At 38.0% G+C, this 25,817-nt stretch overlaps 1 protein-coding gene across 1 annotated transcript in view; it reads left to right on the top strand.

The window, feature by feature from the left end:
- LOC133650234 (roundabout homolog 1-like) overlaps window positions 1–25,817 on the top strand; it is a 63,463-nt gene that overhangs the window by 11,030 nt on the left and 26,616 nt on the right. The window contains exons 3-9 of the mRNA XM_062047243.1: window positions 4,311–4,468; window positions 9,709–9,829; window positions 12,744–12,882; window positions 14,426–14,553; window positions 24,356–24,468; window positions 24,538–24,769; window positions 24,842–24,963. Of these exons, the coding sequence (XP_061903227.1) occupies window positions 4,311–4,468; window positions 9,709–9,829; window positions 12,744–12,882; window positions 14,426–14,553; window positions 24,356–24,468; window positions 24,538–24,769; window positions 24,842–24,963 (1,013 nt within the window). The remainder of the gene's footprint in view (window positions 1–4,310; window positions 4,469–9,708; window positions 9,830–12,743; window positions 12,883–14,425; window positions 14,554–24,355; window positions 24,469–24,537; window positions 24,770–24,841; window positions 24,964–25,817) is intronic.

Genomic DNA, 25,817 nt, shown 5'->3' with positions numbered 1-25,817 from the left:
TCTTTCACTTTAATTATGTACCTCTACTTGCTAAATATAGCGACAAAGCCATTACAGAGCATCCCAGATAATTTCTGCTACATCTTGTTCTCTGACAAATCAGGCGCATATGAGGTATGTTGTGAAGTGAAAACTGCCGTAACAAAGGCACATCAAAAGATACCAGTATAGCGGTATTGTCTGAAATATATATTTCTTTCTAAAATATACTGGTATTAACCATAATATCGGTATACCGCCCAGCCCTAGCGAGGACGGAAGCGCCAAATCCGCATTTGTGACAGGCTTCCACAAATAAATACATATAGGGAAACACTGGCAAAACATTTTTTAAGACGGCAATCATTCTTCTTTGGCCCTGACTCAGTGCTCACGCTCCAAGAATTTAACTGTCTCACAGAGGAAAAAGAGTGTACATTATCAGTGTATTTTTTGCTTCTTGTTATCAACTTGGTATCAAGATATTGGTACTTTTGACAACTCTATTATTGTAGGAATATTCTGTCCACTGAGCTCCACTTTTATTTATTTATTGTTTCTTTAGCCCTCTGAAGGTCAATCTGTGGCTAGCATTTTTCTTCTTCGGTTTTACAATAGTTTCCTTGTTTTTACACTGCAAAAACTGCTTCATACGAAATATTAGGTTAGCATTGTAGGAAGTTTGTCTTGGTCAGCTTTGAGTACAACATCCTCTGCCATGGACACAATGTATTGTACGGTATACCTAAAAACAAACATTTTGGGTATTACAGCAATTGATACATGCAGGTCAGCTAGAAGCACACACTTTCGTAATAATACTGCCTAGAAGCTCCACGCGCTGTAAATTTCAGACCAATAGAAATAGAGAAATGTGCTAGAATCCTGTAATTGAACCAGAGTTTTTGATCGTTAACACTCTCCAAGTTGAGCTATTTAAAGGCAGGGCCAAAATTTAGACTTCAGTTGTAAAATAGAGCAGGAGACACTATTGTTGAAATCATGTTTTTGTTGTTGTTGGAAAGTATTGTACAAGTTTCCATGTTTCAATTGGCTCAAAACAGGAAACCATTGGTCTTTCTAGCCCCTTTTTTACTGCACAGAAGCTCCCAGCTGTCATGATCTGGCAGCTCTGCTGCCGCCTGTCTGCTTTTAATTGCAGTGCCTGGTATCTTGGTCATGAGGAGGAGCCACCTTCGCGCACACCTGATTCCCATTTCCTCCTGACTACTCAAACTCTCGAGTTCATTCACTCGGCACCAGTAGATTTTGGATGGTACACACTTCCAGTTGAGTTCATCTCCTCTGCTTTGGCACACACTTCTCGTTCCCGTGGCTCTGCCGTGTATTGTTAACTGTTTTTCTTCAAACCCTTTGTTTGCTATTTCTGTTTTTTCACAACTTTTGTGTGCATCCTTAGTTATTTTTCCTCACTCCTTTTTGATTGCGCTTTTTGTTATTCTTATTATTTCTTCTGTGTGTTGGGGTCCTACTTCGGTAAATCTACTGGCCAACATGGACCCCACCAAAAAGGAACAACTCCACTTTGCGCTCACTGGCTTTGGACACTCTCGATAAACACGACCAGCTTCTGCGTGATTTGAGTGCCGCCTTCCAGACCCTGTCTGCCAATGTCGGCACCACCAGACAGTGTGTCGATCATCTAAAATAGCTTTCATCATGAGCCTATTATCTAACAAAGCCGGTTAGTTAGAATGCCCCCGCTGTGCGCACTTCACTGCCTCGGTTTATTAAATAAATGATGAAGGTGTTTAATCACCTCTAAAAGGCAGAGAAGCAGGCAGCTGCCTGTTAGACTTTAAGCAAGGCAAGCTCTCTGTGACCACATACTCCATAGACCTCTGTCTCTTTGCTGCAGAGAGCGGATTTGGTGATGCTGCTAAATGCTTCGCTAAAACAAATGTTTACTAAAGCACCAATCCTTAAGCACGTTGATCCTGCTTTACAATTTTTTGTGGAGGTTGATGCATCGGATACAGGAGTTGGAGAAGTTCTGTCCCAGTGTTCCCCAGTCGACCAGATGCTTCACCCTTGTGCCTTCTTCTCGAGTCGCCTCACAGCGGTTGAAAGAAACTATGATGTGGGGATTAGAGCGCTGCTGGATATCGTTCTCGCGCTACAAGAGTGGAGGCACTGGTTGGCACTGGTTGGAGGTCTTGTCGATGGTCACCCAGCTTATACCGTGAAGGCCATTTTAGACACCATAAGGCAGGGCAGGGGAGTCCAATATCTGGTTAACGGGGAAGGGTACAGCCCTGAAGAGCACTCATGCGTCTCCAGCTTCTGTATCTCCGATTGTTTTAGTGAACATTTTATTTCCTCTGGTTCTTTATTTGACTCCTTATCTCCACATCCAAATCAGCCGAATGTCCGGAAGGTTTGCATGTCACCATCCCTTCACACTTCAATGGCCCATGCTTTTAGTTTTACTCCTCTGGATGTGTTTGAGGTCAAGACAACAAGTGTATCCTGGTAAATCTGCAGGTCCTGACTAATTGGAGCCCTTCTTTTTAAAGTCACCTGTTGATTTTATTGCAGAATCTCTTACGCATATTTTATTTTTCCTTTCCTTGTCCAGTAATGAGATTCCTAACAGATGGAAATCAGCCTATGTTTGACCTTTGTTGTAAGGAGGAGATCCCAAAGCTGTTAATAACTATGGACCCATCTCCAATGCGTCCGAGCTAAAAAAAGGTTTATTCGTGATCTACTTGAAATAATTATTAGACACCTATGGTCTGCTTTCTCAACATTAATTAAGTTTTAGAAAGAGACATATCACCACAACAGCTGCTATCAAAGTTGTGAATGACATTATTGAGGCATTATATAAAATATTGTGCAGTTTTGTACTGTATACTGTACTGTCATGATCTGGGATCTTTGCTGCCGCCTGTCTGCTTTTTGTTGTAGTGCCTGGTTTCTAGGTCACGGGGCGGAGCCACCTTTGCGCACACCTGATTCCCATTTTCTTCTGACTACTTAAGCTCTTCAGTCTATTCACTCGGCGCCAGTAGATTCTGATGGTTCACCCTTCCAGTTGTGTTCAACTCCTCTGCTTTGGCTCCACTCACACTTCTCGTTCCCGTGGCTCTGCCCAAGCACTGCCGTATAGTGTTAACTGTTTTCTCTCTACACCTTTTGTGTGCATCCTTAGTTATTATCCCTCACTCCATTTTAATTGTACTTTTTGTTATTATTCCTTTTATTTATTCTCTATGTTGGGGTCTTGCTATGGCAAAGTCGATCGTGACACCCACCTCACTAGGGCAGTAGCCACTATTGATGCGTTTCTATTGTCAAATACTACAAAATACAATTTTTAGTAGCTGGTCAGTTGGGGTTCCCAGATAGCTGCGGGTGCCTCGTTAGTCAAATTCAGCATTAATTTTCAAATACATACGACAATAGATTTTTGACTCAACAAAAATATAAACTTAACACTTTTAACATCTTTCATTGTTAAACATGACAAAATATTCCTGTTACTAGGCTATTAGAAATCTTTGAATTTTAATGTATGTTATTCCACTGTCTGTAATTTCAATTCAGGGATGTAACAATATCACATTTTCATATTAATGTTATCTTTACCAAAATGATCACGGTTATCGTTAGTATCGTGGTATTGTTGAATGTTTTCAAAAAGTACTTATATACACACTGGAATCTTTTGACCAAGTTATTTTATTTCAAATAATTAAAACAAATACACACTGTTAAAAAAAACGCTATTTTGCATGGTTTGTATTTCTTATGCTTCACTGATTGTGTTTTAGTCTTAGTATTTCATCTGTTTTAATGGATAAGATTGTATTGTTTGAATATTAGTTTGTTTGTTTTAATGAAAAAGTGTCTAACAAATAAAATCTATTATTATTAGTCATTATTTCTGGCGGCCTTTGTGGTGTCCTACTCTGTTCAGCGTTACTTGAACGCCTCTGTAAAAACACCCAGTCTTGTATTCTTCTAAGTATAGAACGATCACTTTGTCCTTGAGAAAGCACAGCTTGTAGTTTAATGTGCACAACTGAATAGCTTAGTTGCTCAGACAGTAATGTGTTTATAGTGTAGCTTGGGGTATGTTGTGTCTTAATGGGAAAAAACATAAATTTTTCTTATTTTCATGTTAGCTTTTAAGCTTTTAAATGTATTGAGCTGCTTAATTGTTTTTGTTTTGTTCATTACAAATTTACTGCATGTTGATAAACTTTGCAAGTGAAGAACATCATTTTGAGTGCAACTGTATGTTTTGTCCTTTGATGAACAATAACAGCTGTCAGCTTCAACACCTGTACGTATTGTTGCAGCACTGCAAGATGCGTTCACTGTGCAGCCAAATGATGTCGAGGTGGCCGAGGGAGAGGTGGCTGTCTTAAACTGTGGCCCACCTGTCGGTCACCCTGAACCTAACATAATTTGGAGGAAAGATGGCCTGTCAATCAATAACACAGATTTCCACTACACGGTAGGCATGTTTCTTTCTTAATTTTTTTTATATTCTTACTAAATATTGATGTTTTCACACAGAAATAACAGGGCAGATGACATTTTAAGAATTAGGCAAATATTACTTTAAAATGTCTGCAAGCTTTTTAGAAGCTCACAGTCTAACACATACAGTAGAACCTCAATTTACGAACTTAATTGGTTTTTGAGCATGGTTTGCCAACCAAAAAGTTTGTATAATGAGTTTCCTTATAAGAATCAATGTAAACATGAATAATTGGTTCCAGCTTCGACAAAAGTCAATATTTGAGTAAAAAACTGCACACCTTGAAGACACAATAATGTACAGTATATGTATACTGTATATGTACAGTATATCAAACCAACATAACAAAGGGGTAGTGGCTCAACAATCTCTTTATCCAAACAACACAACAATATCACAGCAACAACATGTCATCAAAAGGGCAGCCCCCAATGGCTTCAAGCTGCATGCAACATGGATAAATTAATGAATGAAGTGTTCATACGCCGAGACATGGTCCGCACACAAAAGCATATTTGGTGCGATTTAAACGTTCGTAAAGCAAAAATTATGCAAAAGGATTTTGAAAATCGAGGTTCCACTGTATTTGTAATCTTCCAATCAAAACCAAATAAATCTCATCTCAAAGATTCAGGGAGCTTTATTTGTCATTCTCGTACACATTTTCCCATATACAGTACGAAATTTGGACTCAGGTCCCGGCAGTATTAAGAAAAACAGTAATAAATAGGACGTATAGAACAACAGTATTAAATAATAAATATAAAATAACTTAAGGCACTTAACAAGAGAAAGCATGGCTAAACTCGCTGTGTGGAATGATAGATAAATAAATAAAAAATAAATACAGCAATCAGTGTGGAGGAGTGGGGTGCGGGGAGAAGCAGTCTGACAGCTTCAGGGAAGAAGATGTCTCTGAGTCTGGTGGTTTTACTGCCTGATGGCAGTGGTTGAAAGAGCTCATTTGCAGGGATAGAGTGGAGTCCTTCATGATGCTGAGGGTCTGCCCCCTGCATCTCCGCGTGTACAGTTCTTAGGTGTTGGGAAGGCTGCTTCCCACGGTTTTCTGTGCAGCCTTCACCACCCTCTGTAGAGCCTTCTTCTCCACCGATGTGCAGCTGCCGTGCCACAAGGTGCTGCCAGTGCAGAGCACGTTCGCTGCCAGTGCAGAGCATGTTCTCCACCACGTAGTTGTAGAAGCTTCTCAGGACTGAGCTCCCAAATCCAGCTTGCCGTAGCTTCCTGAGGAAGTAAAGTCGCTGGTGAGCCTTTCTGACCAGACAGGATGTGTCGGTGATCCAGGTGAGGTCCTTGGTTATGTGCACACCCAGGTACCTGAAGCTGGAAACCACTTCCACAGCTGCTCCTCCGATTGACAAGGGGTGAGGGGGGCCTCTGTCCCTTCTGAAGTCCACCACCATCTCCTTGGTCTTCTTCACATTGATGTAGAGGTTGTGTTCTCTGCACCACTGCTCCAAGTGTTCAATCTCCTGTCTCTATTCGGACTCATCGTTGTTAGTGATGCGTCCCACTACTGCTGTGTCGTCTGCAAACTTTACTGTATGACAGCTGGGGTGTCTCGCCAAGCAGTCATACGTCAGCATAGTGAACAGGAGAGGGCTCAGCACACAACCCTGGGGAGAGCCAGTACTGGGGGCTCAGTCTGAGAGAGGTAAGTTTCTGTAGCAGGGTCTGTGAGATGATGGTATTGAAGGCAGAGGAGAAGTTTAGGAAGAGCAGGTGAACGTAGGAGTTTCTGCTCTCCAGGTGGGTGAAGGCTGTGTGGACCACTGACGAGATGGTGTCATCAGTGGAGCGTTTTTTTCTATAGGCGTACTGATAGGGGTCCACATTGACGTCTGTCGTGTCCTTGATGTGAGTCATGACCAGCCTCTCGAAGCACCTAATGGCTACCAGGGTTAGTGCAACAGGTCGGTAGTCATTCAGGCCTGTCACTGTGGAGCTCTTTGGGAAGGGGATAATTGTGGCATTCCTTTAGCAGGTGGGGGCAGATGCCAGTGTCAGTGAGGTGTGAAAGATGTCTGTCAGCACCTCCGATAGCTGGTGTGCACAGTCTCTCAACCTGCCCCGGGATGTTGTCGGGGCCTGCAGCTTTGCAAGGGTTGATCCTCTGAAGGGTCCTCCTCACGTCTGCTGTGGTCACATTGAGCGCCGTGTTACCTGGTGGTGGGGTGAATCTGGTGTTGGTGGGGTGTGGCTGTTAGGGTATTCGAAGCGGGCGTAGAATGTGTTGAGGGCATATAGAAAGGAAGGGTCCCCTGGGCATTGTGCATCCATGGTGTTGTAGTTAATGCCCTTCCACATGCTCCGGGGGTCATTTGTGTGGAAGTGACCATGGATTTTTTTGGGCGTATATGGCCTTGGCCCTGCAATGCCTGCAATCAGATCTTTCCTCGCTACTCTGAGTGCTAATGGCTCCCCTGCCCTGAACGCAGCATTTCTAGCTTTCAGAAGAGCTCTCACCTCAGCATTCAACCAGGGTTTCTAGTTCGTGTAGGGGGCTACTGTCCTGATGGAAGTGACGTCATCAACATATTTAGAGATGAAGCAGAGGACAAAAGAGGCATATTCTTCAAGATCCACCTTTCCCTCACACAAAAGGTTGCATAGATTATGTTTTACAGACCATCTTCAAGTCGCCTTCTGACCGTCTTTTCAGGATGGTCTTATTTACGTCTTATTGCGACGACAGCGCCTTCTCCTGTCATCGTTGTTCTACCGGTAGTTTTTAGCGCTTCCATTGCGAGTCTACTGATAGATTTGTTAGATCTATACGCTACTTTACATTAAACATGACAACAGGGGAGGATGAATGCCTCACAACAAGAGGAAAAAGAAAAATAAGGAGCTTATTGACTACGGTGCGGGCTACAGTGGCACATTTCGGGACTTATGCAGATCCCAAATACACATCAGCAGGTACCAATAGGTAAAAAAAGTTTTTTTTACATAATATTGGGAAACAAAATGGCAGATAATGTCTCCTAATAGCTGCCATTTTGGGGTCCTTCCATAATAATACCCATATGTTGACGCATAGCACGTCTGATACGTTGGCCATAATGCGGCAACAATCAATCAAGCAGTGCGGCTTTGTAGCTTAACAAAGTTGTACTAAAACATTTTGACAGGTCAGCCATTACAGCTCACCTTGTGATTTAAATAACTGAGGAATTCCTCAAGGCACTTCTCCCTTTTGGCGTTTACACATTTTTTTCGTGCAATTTTGGAAATACCTCGAGAAGTAGATTCAAGTCATCATGGGTCCTCTTTAAGATGCTAAGACATGTTTAATGGAGGTGATGATTATTAACTTAGGGAAGTGGCTTCACACTGTGTATGGAGACACACAGCTGCAACTACCTACGTCAGCCAAGGGACCAAAATGAAATAAAGTATCAACCAGACGGGATTGGATTTTGTGATCTGCATTGAAAGGTGTAGCAATAACCAGCAATGGCTGATCTCATACTTTTTCACAAAAATACTAAACGGTGGTCAATCGATTGGCGCAACCTCAGTCCATTTACATGTGTCATCAGTTACTGCAACTTTCGTGATTTTGATGCATTTTTTTATTTATTGTAGAATTTGACTGCTATTATTAATAACAGTAGATAATACCAAGAAATAGTGCTCGTCCAATTGTACTGTGGGCTTTCAGTTGTTTTCTTCCAAAGCATTTCCAACAACTGAACGAACCAGACTTCCACTATAAAGTGTGCCCCAAGCACAGCACAAATTGTCTTTTGAAAGTTTCTTTAACCCAAAATAAGTTGGGATCAACCGACATCAACACATCACTGTGGGCTACACTGATCAATTATTGGAATTCCGTTCAAAATGCAGTTATACTTTAATTATCATATTTTTCAGACTATAAAGCGCACTTAAAATTATTTCATTTTCTCAAAAATTGACAGTGCGCCTTATAACCCGTTGCGCCTAATGTACAGATTAATTCTGGTTTTGCTTACCGACTTCCAAGCAAGTGTATTTTGTACAAGGTGCAATGAGAAGTGTGACCAGTAGAGGGCAGTCACACATAATAAATCTTTGGATTGCAGATTGACGCCTGTTCAATAAATGACGCTAGCAAAGCATGCCCAAATTTTTGATGTTTCTTTGAGAATGTAGAACATTACACACGTCGCTCAAAAAGCTGTAAAAATGTTTTAGTGCGACTTTAGGAAACTACAAAGCCGCACAGCTTAGTGGATTGTCGGCGCATTATGGCCAACGTAGTCAGATGTGCTGTGCTTCAACATATGGGTATTATTATGGAAGGACCCTAAAATGGCAGCTATTAGGAGACATTATCTGCCGTTTTGTTTCCCAATATTATGTAAAAACATTTTTTCTTACCTATTGGTACCTGCTGATGTGTATTTGGGATCTGCATAAATCCCGAAATTTGCGCGCTACTGCCACTGTAGTCCGCACCGTATAGCCAATAAGCTCCTTCTTTTCTTTATTCTCTTGTTGTGAGGCATCCATCCTCCGCTGTTGCCATTTCTGCTATAAAGTAGCATATAGTTCTAACTTATAGCTCTCAATGGTAAACGCTAAAAACTACTTGTACAACAACGATGACGGGAGAAGACGCTGCGGAAGTGAAGCCACGGAAAAAAGATCATCCTGAAGAGACGTTCAGAAAGCAAATTGAAGATAGTCTGTAAAACATAATCTATGCAACATTTTGACCATCATTACATGTAGGGCTGGGCGATATGGCCTTTTATTAATGATATTTTAATATTTTTAGGCCATGTCACGATACACGATATATATCTCGATATTTTGCCTTAGCCTTGAATGAACACTTGATGCATATAATCACACCAGGATGATGATTCTATGTGTCTACATTAAAACATTCTTGTTCATACTTCATTATTATATGCTCATTTTAAACTTTCATGCAGAGGGAAATCATAATGTAGACCACAAGGAAGTCTTAACTGTAGGAAAAAAAATCACTAAATTACCTCTTTAATGCGCCTTATAATCCGGTGCGCCTCTTGTATGAAAATGATACTGAATAGACCTGCTCATCGACCGTCCGCCTTATCATCCGGTGCGCCCTACGGTATGTTAGATTTTATTGTGTTTTTGTTATATCATTCAACTCCTTTTGATGTGATGTCTTTCTCCACTGTACTTACTATGAGGGTGTTTTGTTTGTACTACAGGAGTTGAATGGGAAGCTTATCATCGATCCTGCGAAGAAGAACCACTCTGGTGCCTATGTGTGTGTGGCCAGCAACACTATGGGAGTGCGAGAGAGCAGAGCAGCACGTCTGTCTGTGCTTGGTTAGATGTCTCAATTTCAAATTATTATTAATTGGCAATACAGCATTTGTACACAATGGGCCTGCTTTACAAAATATGTTCTTAACAATAGCCTTGCTCATTGGCACCAACTAACCTGTAGCTCCAAAAGGGAAACTGCACTTTTAAAAACATTTTTTGCCTATCATTCCCCATCCTTATGTAAGACAATAATTTTTATATATTTTTTTTAATGCATTCTAACTCGTAAATAAATGCGAGCCAAAGTTTGCGTACAATTTAGCCTATGGGAGTCGCTCTATTGTTGGTTGAAGTTTATTTAGGATATTATGCCTATGAAGCGCTTAAAAAACATTCAAACACCCCCTTTAAGGTTGTATATACACACTGTAAGTATATTTATAATGTAGTAACAGGGACATTCAAAATAACATGTAATATTTACATATTTTGACCATTTTAAGCATACGGTGGCGCATTAATTTAAAAAACGCAAGACATTCACAAAGGTGAAAAAGCAGCTCACCAGCTGATGATGTCAACCTAGCCACACAAACTCGTTAGCTCGTGACAATGCGTTGCTAAAAATGTGTTAGCGCTTATAATAACAGTATCAGTCATACTTGGTTAATATTCAAGTCACGAAATGTAAAAAGAGTATTGTTGGTGCTTTTTGGATGGTTATTTAGAGGGCTTTCTGGGCAGAATTGACTCAATTGGAAGCAGACTTTTATTTACGTTTATTTAATGATGTTTATTTAAAGAATGCATCAAAAAACAAAAACATATGTCTTCTTTTCTTACATAACGATTGTATAAGATGAGCAAAATTTCAACAAAAAGGGCAGTTCCCCTTTAAGAGAAACTCGAAGTGGGATTTAGGAAAAGTTCGGTGCACAATTTGTTGTGCTCAACCTAATAATTAGCCTGCAGCTCTTAATTAGCATAGATGACGCCCCCTGTTCCCTACATAAGACATTTAGTTGTATTTAACTTGGTGAGAATTGTAAAAAATAAGGCTATTTATCGTTAAACAAAAAAGAACTGCATTTTCATGTGCACATGACACTTCCATCTCATGTTCTTATAAGTTTGAACTCACAACCGCCCTGAGATCGGTAGGTTGTGAGTTCAAACCCCGGCCGAGTCATACCAAAGACTATAAAAAATGGGACCCATTACCTCCCTGCTTGGCACTCAGCATCAAGGGTTGGAATTGGGGGTTAAATCATCAAAAATGATTCCCGGGCGCGGCACCGCTGCTGCCCACTGCTCCCCTCACCTCCCAGGGGGTGATTACGGGGATGGGTCAAATGCAGAGGACAAATTTCACCACACCTAGTGTGTGTGTGACAATCATTGGTACTATAACTTTAACTTTAACTATCAATGTTTTTGTTATGATCCGCTGCCCGGATCATATTTCTGTTTACGTTTTCTAGTCACTTGTGTTTTTCTGTTAGTCTTGCTCTCTTTCTAGTTCCTGTTTAAGCACTTCTGAGTTTGGTTACCATAGTTACTGATTACTTTCACCTGCCGCGGGTGTTCCCGGCGCACACCTGTTTTTCATTATTGTCTTAATTATATAAGCCTGCCTTTTCATTCAGTCTGTGTTGCATCGTAGTTTGTGTTCGCACGACAGTTGACGACTTCTGTTCCTGTTCTGTAACCTTGTAGCTTCCACGCTAAAGGCTCTGGTAGCCTGCTAGCTTCCACGCTAAAGGCTCTGGTAGCCTGCTAGCTTCCACGCGAAAGGCTCTGTTTAGTGTTTTACCCTAGCTCCCACGCTAGCTCTTTTAGTTTTGTACTTTTAGTGCTATGAGCACGTGTTTATTTGTTACTGTCTGATTTATGCTTTAATAAATCATTGCTTACCTGCAAGCTGTGTCCGAAGCCCGATCTGCATTCCTGAGAGAACGCACAACCGCACCCGGTCGTCACAGTTTTCTCCTTACACTATGCTAATTAAAACACACCTACAATTAGAAATTAACTTAAGAACACATTTTTGAAATAATTTAACACGTTAACACTCTAGATGAGTAATTCGATAATCTTATAGGTATCAACCGAAGTCTGTCAGTACTCTTGGTTGCAGGCTTGTAAAATCAAACGTCATATTTTGATACCATTGTTGTACGTGACTTCACATTGGGTCACAGACTCAGCACCGGCTCAAGCATTTAGCCAGGAAACAAGCAGCCAAGCACTCAGCTGACTCAGCCGGACTGCCTCTAAGTAATATGACAATACTCCATACCAACAAAGCACGAAGAAGGCGCTTAAAAGTACAGTAAGGCTCTACTTTTTAAAATGTGCCATCTTAATTCTAATTTAAATTTTGATTTCAACACCTCCAAATTTGATAATGAAAACTACAACTAAGACGCACGTTACAATCAACAGCTGGTGTGGCATAAATACAATACTTACAGTTCAAACACTTTGTAGGACTCAACAAAAGACAAGACTTCCTGACTGTAGTCTTTACACGACTGCCATCTAAAGTCTTGGAATTGCAACTGCGTGCAACATCTACTATATGATACAGTACAGTACTTGCAAATAAAACACAAGATGTTAATTGTTTCACGAATGTGTTCTGAGCTATGCTGTCCAGTTGTTACCTTGTTTTATTACACTGTGTAGTGTAAGAAAACATTCTTTTCTCACACACCTCTTGTAAGAAAACAAGATATCTACTGGACAGCATAGCTCAGTACATCTATTAACACATTTGAACACTCACAAAAGTACTATACATTGGTAAGAATACTGCTGTGTGTGTAGAAATTACACTTTCTTTACAAGAAAATTTGTATGACTAAAATAAAAATCGAATCTCAAGAATGGTTTGTGAATAAGGCCCAATGTTTTTGAGTGTAGTGCAGTGCAAATGCAATTCCACATGAAGATAATATCTGCCTTTCTGCAGCAAAACCAGTTTTGGTGCTGAAGCCGGAAAACGTGTCGGTGAGAATGGGGGAGTCTGCCCAGTTCTACTGCCAAGCAAAAGGTGACCCTCCACCTGCTGTGGTCTGGAGCAGAGAGCAGGGGCCACTGCCCAATGGCAGGTATTGACAACTACAACATGCACAACTGATCAGAGCTAATATACTACACACAGTACAATAACAAAGTACCAGTGCTTTCCTAAAAGTACTTTAAGAATAATATTTTTTCAGTTCTTTCAGTAGATATATGGGATAGCTGGGACTAGGAATGTAACGATTGGTCACATTAATTATGACCAAAATGATCACGGTTGTCATTATTATCGCGATATTGTTGAGTGTGCTCAAAAAGCACTTACACACAAAAATTTAATTTTTTTAACCAAGATTTCAAATAAATAAACTTACACACACAATGCACTTTTCTTGGCAGAAAAAACTAAACATATATTGATGATTAACTGCGTTATAATTCTATGAGAGTTTTGCAGATGCACATGCACGTCTGTGGGCTTTAGCTGTGGCTGCTTTTCCAGGATTCTGATTGGACAAAATGTGCATGACAGCTGACCTATGCAATTGTGTGTACACGTTGACAGCTTTGAAACTACACTTGTGTGGATGGAGATGGTTTTAACCCCAGATATGCGTTTTTAAAACTATCCGTGTTCTTGTGGACATGGCCTATGTAGGCACATTCTGTAGGTTCAATGTACACAATATAATATGTTAGTTGCGCAAACAGCTATGTGTTGATACAACTTTAGATTGGGGTATGACATTTGTAATGGACAATGACGTTAATGTGTCTTGTTTTTATGTTAGCATTTAAGCTAGCTAACGATTAGCACACTTGCTGCTTCTCCAGGAAATGAGCAATATCACTGTGCTGTGAGTTTATCAAACGCACTTTATCAATTACAGTTTTACAATAATTAGAATTTAAAAGGGTAATTTTAACGGTCTGATGTATTACCACAATTTATCATTACTACAGGTAATTGTTACATCCCTAGCTATGACTTTGTGTTGATCTTGCTAACTGGCAGCAAGCTCTTGCTTCATAAAGGTAAACAAACATCCTAAACAACTTGTATCTTTTCTTAAAACAGTACTTTAACTGCATTTTCTTACAAGTATTCTCTAAACAATATTCTTCGCCAAACAGTAACTTGATAAGTGGGCAGGCACCCCATAAATCAAAATATGGACAAATAAGCAGTGAAGTAGTAAACTGATAGATTGTTACAAACATCTGTTCTGTAATGGCAAGTGAGTAAGTATATTTTAAAAGTCCTGTGACTGAAATTAAGGATTGTTTAGTTTCCATAGATTGTATATAGACTCATTATTTATATTTATTTTAGATACAATTTAAGATTATTCCAAAGAGACATATTGTTAATACATGTTTGATAATATTTAATATACTATTGATCAAAGTTCAAAACCATCTATCTGCTCGGTTTTCTGATTGGTGGATTTTAGTTTGGATGGTGGCATAAAACTATGTTAAGCAAAATCCACTAAATTAGAAAATTCTGCCAATAAACTTTTTTGCACATTGACCATCAATATAATCTGTGATGTGAATGTGTAAACCCAAGTTTTAGTACATCTAATTAAGAGCCCATTAACAAAACTAACATCTGTCTTTGCACAGGTATCTTGTGAACCCAGACCAGACACTCCAGATGCATTATCTGACGATGGAAGATGCTGGCAAGTACACCTGCACCGCAGTCAATGATGTAGGTGTGGTCACTGCCACCGCACACTTATTCGTTGAAGGTAAACTAATGTCAAGATGTATTTTTCACCATATCGTTTCAGACAACATTTATCTCATTTCAAGTTTCCCTTATTTAAGCATTTTATTTTTGTAAAAAAACAAACAAGTTTACAGTAGATATGTGTTGAATTGAGGTAACCACTTAAAATGCACGTCTAAACTGTTCAGTACAGTATTTACATAATTACGTTTTTCTTTTTTACACTGATTTATAGGGATGATGTTTGATAAGAAATTATCGAGTTCGAGCCTATTATCGAATCCTCTTATCGAACCGATTCCTTATCGATTCTCTTATCGAGTCCAGATAGGTTGTTGTATATGGAAAAAAACACACAATATTTGGTTTAACAAAAGCTCACTTTTATTATATAAGAAAAAAATAAAATCTAATAAATAAATAAATATTGACTGTTAACCCCCCTAAAAAAATAAAATAAAATAAATAAATACTGACTGTTGTTACCCAAAGTATATTAAGTGGGATTTTTCAGAAAAACAAATATATACAGTAACACAAAAACAACCTGTCTCTGTCTCTGTGATCACTATAGGTGTATAAATAGTAATATAGTGTTAAATAAAATCAGTCCCTTGGGCACAAAACTGAAAATAATACAGCTCTCCAAAAAGTGCACTTCTGCTGCTATTTGACATAACTGTTTGTTATGATGCTTTGACATTTTTGCACTTTATTTCTTTATTGAAAGAAAATTCTATGAAGAGAAAAGTTGTTTGCAAATGTGGTTACAATGCTAAAAAATGAAAAGTTAAAGCTAAAAAAAGAAATACTGTCATGTCTGTGTTAATCATGTTTTTGTTTTGCTTGGTTTTTGGACTCTTTTTTTTAGTTCCTGGTTTCACTTCCTTGTTTTGTTTGGTTTCCATGGTCACCCATTAGTTTTCACCTGTCATGTCACGCACCTGTTTCACGTTTTGAGTCACGCACCTGTTGTTAATCATGTCTGTGTTATTTAAGTCCATTGTTTTTCTGTTGGTCTTTCTGGCGACATCATATTTATGCTCTGCACGTTATCATCGTTTTGCTTCATGCCGTGTTCACAGTTCTATGTCAAGTAAGTTTTTGTTTCATGTTTATCGTTCTCCGCCTTTGTGCGCGCCTTTTGTTTTCATAGTCAAGTTTTTTACCTCCGCTGTGAGCGCTTTTTGTTTATACCCTTTTGAGTTAAAATATTAAAAATGTCCTCACCTGCACGCCATGTCGGCTTCAGTTCGTTTGCATCTCGGGAAAGCAACACACGCAGGAAACTGCATCTTAGTCCATGTCTTGACAAATACACTTTATTGAGTTAAAATCTTTCTTTATATGTGAAAGATGTGATGTTATGAGCTAGGGAAAATAACAACTACACTACCCAGCATGCAACGGGAGTCACGAGCATGCGCAGTAGCCCCGAAAAGTGTTGTTGCATGTCGCCACCGGCAGCTAAGAATGAGGTTATGAGCACGCTGTGAAAGTAAACGTCAAGAACTCAGTCAACACGCCTTGTCTGCATTATTTATAATTAGACAGACAACACATATACAGTGTGATTTTGTTTTGTTTACAAGGAAAGAAAAACAAAAGTTAAAAAAGGGAGATGTATGTTGTGTATATATATGTATGTGCTGCGGTTGCTTTAAGAACGTTGCGACAGCTGCCGTAAAGGAGGTGCGTTGCTAGCCTGGTTGCTATGTTTCCGGTTGGTCGTAAAAGTGTTGGTCATGTGTTTGTACCCTGCTCAAATCTCTCAGTAAAGTTATTCAGTGGATTATACCTTTAGTTTTGAATTTTATTACACCTTGGAGTGCTTTTTCTGGTCCATTTTTTCCTGCTTTCGCTATCTGCTCCTAATGACTGAGCTACGTGACGTCATTTCTTGTGATGTCACACGGGGCATTTCTGGTCGGGACGGGATTCGTTCCCACGGATTCGAATAAAGAAGCAACTCTTTTTCTTTACTATAGTGGTCTCGATAACGGGTACCGGTTCTCAAAAAGGGATTCGTGTCCGAGGACTCGGTTCTTTTCTTATCGAACAACCGGGAAAATGTTTGAGAATTATATCTTGGAATGTAAAAAGGTGCAAATGAACAGGTGAAACAAAGAAAAATTCTAAAGCATCTAAACAACCTTTCTACTGATATAGCTTTTCTACAGGAAACCCATTTTAAAACTGAACATTTAAAATATCTGAAAAAAGGATGGGTTGGTGAGATAGTTGGTGTTGGACTGTCCTCTAAAAGATCTGGTGTTGCTATAATGTTTAACAAAAAGATTAACTATATTATAAATAGTGTATTTTTAGATCCAGAGGGTAGATATATGATTATTAACTGCTATATAGATAATAACAATATCACATTGGTAAACTTATATGCACCCAATGATGATAAACCTTCTTTCTTTGGTGACATGGAGCTCAAATTGGCAGATTATGTTGATTCTGATATAATTATGGGTGGAGATCTAAATTTAACAATAAATCCAAATATTGATAAAACTGGTAAGATCGTTAAACCCAAGAAATCTGTTTTTTCTCTTCTGAAAATAATGCAAACTCTTAACCTAATAGATATTTGGAGAACCTTAAATCCATATGAGAAGGATTACACTTTTTATTCAAACAGACATCAGTCATTTTCAAGAATTGATATGTTCTTTGTTCCTAAGGCAATTGTAGAAAACGCGCAGGCTAAAATTCACCCAATAATTATTTCTGATCATAGTCCAATTCAAATCGACGTAAGCTTTCCTCCTGCAGATACTTTTTCTTTTTCTTATGCCTTCTGATCTCTCTCTCTCTCTCTCTCTCTCTCTCTATGTCCACTACTTGATGTCCATACCCCCCCCCCACCCACCCCCCTCCACACCCCTGATTGTAAATAATGTAAATAATTCAATGTGATTATCTTGTGTGATGACTGTATTATGATGATAGTATATATGATAGTATATATCTGTATCATGAATCAATTTAAGTGGACCCCGACTTAAACAAGTTGAAAAACTTATTCGGGTGTTACCATTTAGTGGTCAATTGTACGGAATATGTACTTCACTGTGCAACCTACTAATAAAAGTCTCAATCAATCAATCAATCAATGTCGCTTTCCAATTCAAACAATGGAAAATTAATATTTCTTTATTAGACAGTGAGGAAAATAAATTACGAATTAAAGAATTTATTTCAGATTTTATTAAAAATAACCAAAATTCTGTCTCTGACATTTCCACAATATGGGAAGCACTTAAATGTTGTGTAAGAGGAGAACTTATTAGGATTGCAAGCTTTAAGAATAAAAAACAACGTGCTGAAGAAAATGAATTATTGAATGGAATCAAACAATTGCAGGACACATTGTCCAAACAGTATAATTAGGAAACATGGATCAAACTTTGCAAACAAAGAATGGAATATGATAATATAATAAAGCAAAAGGTTGAATATAAAATTAATAGGGCAAAATTAAAGTTTCATGAATACGGCGAACAAGCTGGAAAGCTCCTTGCGTTAAGATTAAAGAAGCAGATGACTAGAAATCATATATCTAATATTAAACTTTCAGATGGTAGTATTACTGTTGATCCCAAGCAAATCAATGAAACGTTTAGAACATTTTATACAAATTTATATAAGCCTGAGAAAGATTGTAGCATAGAAGCTATGCAATCATATTTAGACGCAATACAACTGCCATCCTTATCAGAGCATGACATACAATTTCTGGAGGAACCTATACAATTAATGGAAATTCAAAAAGCTATAAATTCATTTGCAAAAAATAAATCTCCTGGCCCTGATGGCTACAATACGGAATTTTATCAAATATTCAGTGAAGATTTGTCTCCTCTATTATTACAAATGTACCAATCTTCGTTTAATAAACAATTGTTTTCTCCAACCTTCAATTTTTCTCATATCTCATTGATACATAAAAAGGATAAAGACCCATTGAATTGCAGTAATTATCGTCCTTTATCCCTAGCCAATATGGACAATAAAATATTGGCAAAAATCTTAGCCACACGATTATCAAATGTAATAGGAAAATTAATTCATACTGACCAAACTGGCTTCATGGTAGGTCGACAATCTTCAGACAATACAAGGAAATTGTTCAATGTTATTTACTATGCTAGAAGTGTCCCTTATCCCACAGCAGTATGTACTGTTGATGCGGAGATGGCATTCGACCGCATAAACTGGTCATTTATGTTTTGCACATTACGTAAATTTGGATTTGGAGATAATTTTATACAATGGATTAAGATGCTTTATACAAGACCCATGGCATCAGTCAAAACCAATAATCATATTTCAGAACCTTTTTCATTAAAAAGAGGAGTAAAACAGGGATGTCCTGCATCTGGATTATTATTTAATTTGGTTATTGAACCCTTAGCTGCAAAAATAAGAAGTGAACATAATATTCATGGTATAAAAATTGGCTCTCAGTATAATAAGCTGTCGATGTATTGTGACGACATATTTCTCTACCTTTCACATGTTAACTCCTCTCTTCACTATATCAATAATGTCATCACTGAATATGGCTGTTTATCAGGGTATAAAGTCAATTGGGACAAATGTGAAATATTACCACTTAATAAACACTGCAAGAAATCACAAGTTCAGAACTCCAAAATTAAATGGAAAGAGGCAGAAATCATATACCTAGGACTACATATTACACCAAACCTTTATGCAAGTAGAGATCTAAATCTTAAACATTTAAAAAATAAGATAGAATCCAAAATGGAACGCTGGTCACGTCTCCAAATATCACTTTGGGGTCGTGTGAACATAGTAAAAATGAGTATACTGCCAGCAGTTAATTATATACTGAAAATGATGCCTGTCCTAATTAAAAAAGTTGGTTTAAGAAAGTACATACAATGATATCACATTTTATATGGTGTGGAAAGAAGGCCAGATGTTCATACTTAAGGTTGTCTTGTACACAAGATAAAGGAGGACTACAATTACCAAACTTCTTACATTATTATATCTCCTTCGATTGTGAACAAGCAAGCCACTTATTTCATTCTTCTGCAGATAAAGATTGGATCAACATAGAAAAAAATATGTTAATGAATTTGGACATTGATGTGGGGAGCTTATATTATATTAAAAAAATACCTAATGAATTGAGGCAGAGTCCAATAGAAGCCACCTTTAACATTCTAAAACTGTGCCAGAAAATACTAGGAATCAACCCAATGAAATCTGTAAATCAACCGTTTTGGTACAATCCTATTATCATAATTAATAAAAATGTGGTTAAATGGACAACATGGAAAGACAGAGGTATTACTAAACCTCATCATATTATTAATAAAAACTCTTTTAAATCGTTCAATGATTTAGTTGAACAATATAATGTACCCAGAAATCATTTTAAATTGTATCTCTTTAAAACACGCTGTAAATAAATGCATATCCTCTGAAAGTATGTCTTTAAATAGCCATGAACTGGAAGATGCACTTTTTAATCAAGATACAATTAAGAAATGAATTAAACTATTTTATGGAATAATAAATGAACACCACACTAGAAATGCAAATGATGCATGTGTTCGGAAATGGATGATGGATTTGGACATTTTAGATGAAAGAGACATATCATGGAATGATATTTGGAAAAATGCCAATAAGCCCTTTAGAATCATTAAAGATAAACTGACTCAATTTAAGATATTGAATAGATAGTATTTTACATCTTCTCAGCTGTTTAAAATTGGTGTAGTAGATAGCAAGTTATGTATGAAGTGTCGGGCAGCTGAGGGAAATCTTGTTCATTTATTGTGGGAATGTCAGAGAATAAAAGAGTTATGGTTGAAAACAACAAAAGAAGCAATCACATTCCTTAATATAAACATCCCAATGACACTGCAAACTTGTATTCTTGGGGATCTACATCAATTTAGTAATGTGTCATCAAAGAGTAAAAATGCTTTTCTTTCAATATGCATAATAACAAAAAGGGTAATATTTAAAAAATGGATAGCTGTTGATAGTCCAACTCATACTGATTGGTATACACAAGCTATGGAGATGATATCAGTAGAACAAACTGCATTTAGTTTAGATAATAATGAGTCATATATTTGAATATGGGATCAATTATTTAAATTTGTTTCAACTATTAAATGAACCAAAATATGACTTATTATATCTTTGTGGAAAATATTGGACACAGTGTATTGTCAAGCTTGTGAGATGTGATGCAGGTGTGGGCCACTGACACTATTGTTCATTTCTAATTTTTTTATTATTTTTTTTTAATGTTTTTAATGATAATATCAATGAGGTTTTTTTTTAATCATTGCTATTTTGAAATTATTACTAATATTGATGCTGTTGTCGATAATGTTAATTTTTGTTTCACTACATTTGTATTGTTCCGTGTCATGTTTGTGTGTCCTCAATTGCTCTCAATTGCTCTGTTTGTTGTTATTCTTAACATTGCTGGGACGGGTTTGGTTTTGGAATTGGATTGCATTATTGTGGTATTGTTGTGTATTGTTCTGTTGATTGATTAATAAATTAATTAAAAATAAAAAAAATTAAAAAAAAGAACAACCGGGAAAACTGGTTTCAAGTATCATCCCTACTGATTCATAGTATTGTCAGTATTCAGGCTGTCTTTGAATAGGGATTATTTATATTCGAATCTGTTTTATCAGATTTTGCCAAAGCCGGAAATCAGTACAATCTACAACGTTATATGTCTTTTTTCAAGAGACAAATAAACATATTGTGTTTGATATGTAGTACTGCATACTGACTGGTCAAGAGGTGTTAGTAATGTCACATGACTGCAGTTCTAGCTCCTAGTCTAGTAGAACCCAGACGTGTAGAACCTGGGCTGCTTGGTTGACAACCAAGTATCCTAACCACTTGTAAATATATGACAATGCCTGTAAATGTTGACTTGCCTACATGAACCTTCGACAAAACACTCATACTAGTTTAACTGGGATGATAGATAATGCAATGAGTTTGAGGAGAATCAGGTAGTGCTGATCTAAAAGAACCTATTATCATACCAGGAATCTAAACTGCTGTGCCATATGAGACTGAAAATGCAAGATGACTAGCCACACTCAGGGGGACTACCATAATTAACCTCATATAAAAATAACATTGTGAGGTTGAAATGAATCAGGTAGTACTGATCTGAAGGAACTAATTTCCATACCTGAGTTAAATCTGTGTTACCTGGGTGAAAACCAGGATTCCAAACCACTATACCAGGGTTGTTTCAACTCTGGCTAGTGAGCCAAGTGCTGCCCGCCGGCGTCTTCTGTTCGGCCCGAGAGACGTCATAAGTTTATTACGGAGTTAGGCTCACCGGTTGTCTAAAGCTTACTTTTCAATATCTGTCAGTCTATTTCTATTTCAGATGGAAGGGATAGCAAACTAAATATAGATGTACAGTATCTTGCTATGTTTTGAAAAGGTATAGCAATAAATAAGCTCTGCTTATTCTTACTCCTTTTCGGACGTGCTGTAATGAAACAACTGGAAATATGTGATCTGTGTTAAACGCAAGTAAACTCAGCCAGCATAGTTAGTTGTCCTCTGTTTGCTGTCCATGTAGCATTCATGCTAGTGACGCCATTCTTGATGTGCGCAATGATAAGAAAGACTTTTGCTGCAATACCAACTAATTACCTCAGTTGTATCTGTAGTTCCTTTTGAGTTTGTTTTGAAGGGCGCAAATCACATCGCTCTAACTATCATCACTCTGGCATGCGACGTGATCATTGCCTGCCACCATCTGGCGGTCAAAACAAACACTGTGATTAATATTATTCCATTGATAACACGATAACGCAATTTTTAAAAAATTAATCACATGCGTTGATGCGTTAACATTGACAGCCCTAATGTGTATATATATATATATATATATATATGTATATATATACAGTACAGGCCAAAAGTTTGGACACACCTTCTCATTCAATGCGTTTTCTTTATTTTCATGACTATTTATATTGTAGATTGTCACCGAAGGTATCAAATCTCTGAATGAGCACGTGTTTTATATTCTAGTTTCTTGAAAATAGCCACCCTTTGCTCTGATGACTGCTTTGCACACTCTTGGCATTCTCTTAATGAGCTTCATGAGGTAGTCACCTGAAATGGTTTTCACTGCACAGGTGTGTGCAGAGCAGTAATCAGAGCAAACGGTGGCTATTTTGAATTAATGGTCTGGTCTGGTCTCATTCCCGTGCCGAATTTGGCCCCTGGGCCACCAGTTGAATTACCCTGGTCTATAGGATATGAACTCTAAAATAACTACTATTCATTTTTGCTGAGACTTAATCACAAACACGTGGGATTTTTTGTTTGGGCACTTGCCCTGAGATCGGTAGGTTGTGAGTTCAAACCCCGGCCGAGTCATACCAAAGACTATAAAAATGGGACCCATTTCCTCCCTGCTTGGCACTCAGCATCAAGGGTTGGAATTGGGGGTTAAATCACCAAAACTTATTGCCGGGCGCGGCCACCGCTGCTGCCCATTGCTCCCCTCACCTCCTAGGGGGTGATCAAGGGTGATGGGTCAAATGCAGAGAATAATTTCGCCGTGACAATCTTTGGTACTTTAACTTTAACTTTTTAATTCCGCAGAAGGATTTGCAGATACAAGGACTAGTTCATGATGCGTGTTAGGCTGTAGGATAACCCAAACTTTTGGTGAAAACCAAATCATACTAAAAAGTGGTGCGTACAAAAACCAAGCTACTACTGTATTGTATTCAAGATCAAAGTTAATGTACTTATATAGCATAATTTAAAAACAGCCACGTCTGCCCCAAAGTGATGTGCAGATTAAAAAGAAAGGTAAAAGATACAATTTTTTTTTACTAAAAATCACAATAAGTACAGAACATTCTATATAAAAAACACGACTAAATACACCAATCAATTAAATGGTAAAAACTATATTAGCACTACACATACATTGTTAAAATCAGCACTAAATAATATAAAATAAGAAATATTCATCAAAATTATAAAAAAGTATAAATTTAAACATAAATATGTCAATAACATCTCCAGCTCTGCCTGTTTTAAACGTCAGTGCAAATAAGTGTGTTTTTAAAGAACATTTAAACATTTTGAGAGAGCATTCCAAAGTTTAGGACTCCAGCCAGAGCTCTGTCTCCTCTGGTCTTTAGTCTCGACTTTGGGCAGATGACCTTAGAGTTCTGACCAGGGTGAGCAGTATAAATAAGTTAGATAAATATGGTGGAGCCAGCCTACGGAGAGATTTAAAAACAAACAATAAAAGTTTAAACTTAATTCTAAAAACAACAGGCAACAAGTGTAGAGAAACCAGTGCGGTAGCGGCGTGCTCTTTTTTCTGCTTTCCTGTGAGCAGGTCTCGAGCGGCGTTTTGGACCAGTTGCAAACGGCGAGTGGAGGACTAATTAATGCCAAAATAGAGAAAATTACAGTAGTCAAAGCGGGATGTTATCTGTGCATGCACAACTGTTTCTAACTAGTTTATGGGAAGGTTATGATTCGACCTTATAAAGTAGTTTAAACTGGAAGAAGGCAGTTTTTATCATTGAGCTTATTTGTCAAGTTTAAAATAATTATCAATAATAACACCAAGACTTTTTGCATAATGCGAGAGTAGAACCATAATAAACCAAGAGCACTGTTAAGGTTAGAGAAGAGATCAGGCTCACCAAAAATGACGATCTTGTTTTTTTTCTCAGTTTTATGAATTTATATGTCATGAAATACAGTAACGATATAGGTCTGTGTGTTCCGTACAGCTTCCAGTACAAAACAGAAAGACCTCCACAAAGAATTGTCTGCCCTGCGTGCTACTCTGGAAAACGTCAGCATCATGCACCCAGGGTCTAATATGTCGCAAGTAGAGTGGAAGGTATGTAACAACTGTTCCAGATAGTTTTAGAGAACATGTTCGTTCATTTGGTGTATGTTTTGTTTTTAGCTCCAGTCCGTCCTCACTCAACCTCATTACCTTGATGGCTTTGAAGTTCTCTATCGTTCCCTGCTACCAGCCAGCTCAAACTGGGTTGCAAAAAAAGCAACAGTGCCGAGCTTTCAAACACAGGTTGGCCCCTTAAAAAGAGGCTACAAGTATGAGTTTAAGGTTCGTCCATATGGCAGCAGCTTGTATGGACGGGAGAGTAACACCCGTCTCCTCACAGTCCCAGAGACAGGTGAACATATTTCTGCTATTACATAGTATTAATAAAATACATTTTTATTTAACTATTGACTTTCATCTGCAGTGCCCAGTGCTGCTCCACTGGCTGTTTCAATAACTGTCAGCCATAATCACAATAACTCCATCCACCTAAACTGGGAGCCTCCTCCTTTGGAATCTCTCAATGGGATCATACAGGGTTACCAGGTAAACTAATTTAAAGCTTGTTTCGCTAAAACTTTATCAAAACTGTATAGTCCGGCAATTTATTCAAGTAGGGTTAGTTCTAAGTCCATCATTAAATTCATGTTGGCTAAGGTAGAAGGCACATAACACACATATTCAACTGTTCAATACTTCTTACACAACTAGTTATCTAACATGAGCTGAATAACAAAATTCACAATAATGTGAATGCGCTAATACATTTTCTGGTTCAATTTAGTTGGTATGCAGACTCATCTTCATCATGCTGTTAACATTTTGACATCATAAGTCAAAGACAACGCCAAAGACAAAATTCATAAACAGTACCTCGCCATTGTAAGGTTTGAAACAAGATGTTCTCAGAGGGAAGTGCAGGCCACTGAGACCTGAGTGCCACTAAGTGTCATCGGCAGGTTGCAACAAAGATACAGAAAAACTGGAAGAGTTTCAGAAAAATAAACTGCATGCAGTTATGGGAAAATTAAAAACAATGTCACATGTTGTGAACAGCAAAGTGTGCAAAAAGTACGGAAACATTCAAATAGACAAAAGTTTAAAGATGGTGAAATTGAGTTTACCTGTAAAATGTGTCATTTTTATTTGTGGAGAAAACCCACCAATTTGTGCATTTTTCTCCCACGAAAATAGGGCCTATTTTTTGAGAAAACCTATCTCATTCACCTTCTGTCAGTAATGATTAATACATATGTTATAATAAAGCAAAATATGTAAAGTATATTGCATAACTGTATAATAGTACAGACTACAGTACAATGAGTACATGGTTTAAGGCAGGGACTTGCGGTTAGTGGGTGGCATGTAAGACAGAGCCTCACTTGTGATTAGGGATGGGT

The sequence above is a fragment of the Entelurus aequoreus genome, linkage group LG05 (assembly GCF_033978785.1).
Source record: "Entelurus aequoreus isolate RoL-2023_Sb linkage group LG05, RoL_Eaeq_v1.1, whole genome shotgun sequence".
NCBI lineage: Eukaryota > Metazoa > Chordata > Actinopteri > Syngnathiformes > Syngnathidae > Entelurus > Entelurus aequoreus.
The sequence above is the reverse complement of the archived record's forward strand: the minus strand, read 5'-3'. Positions and strand labels throughout refer to the sequence as shown.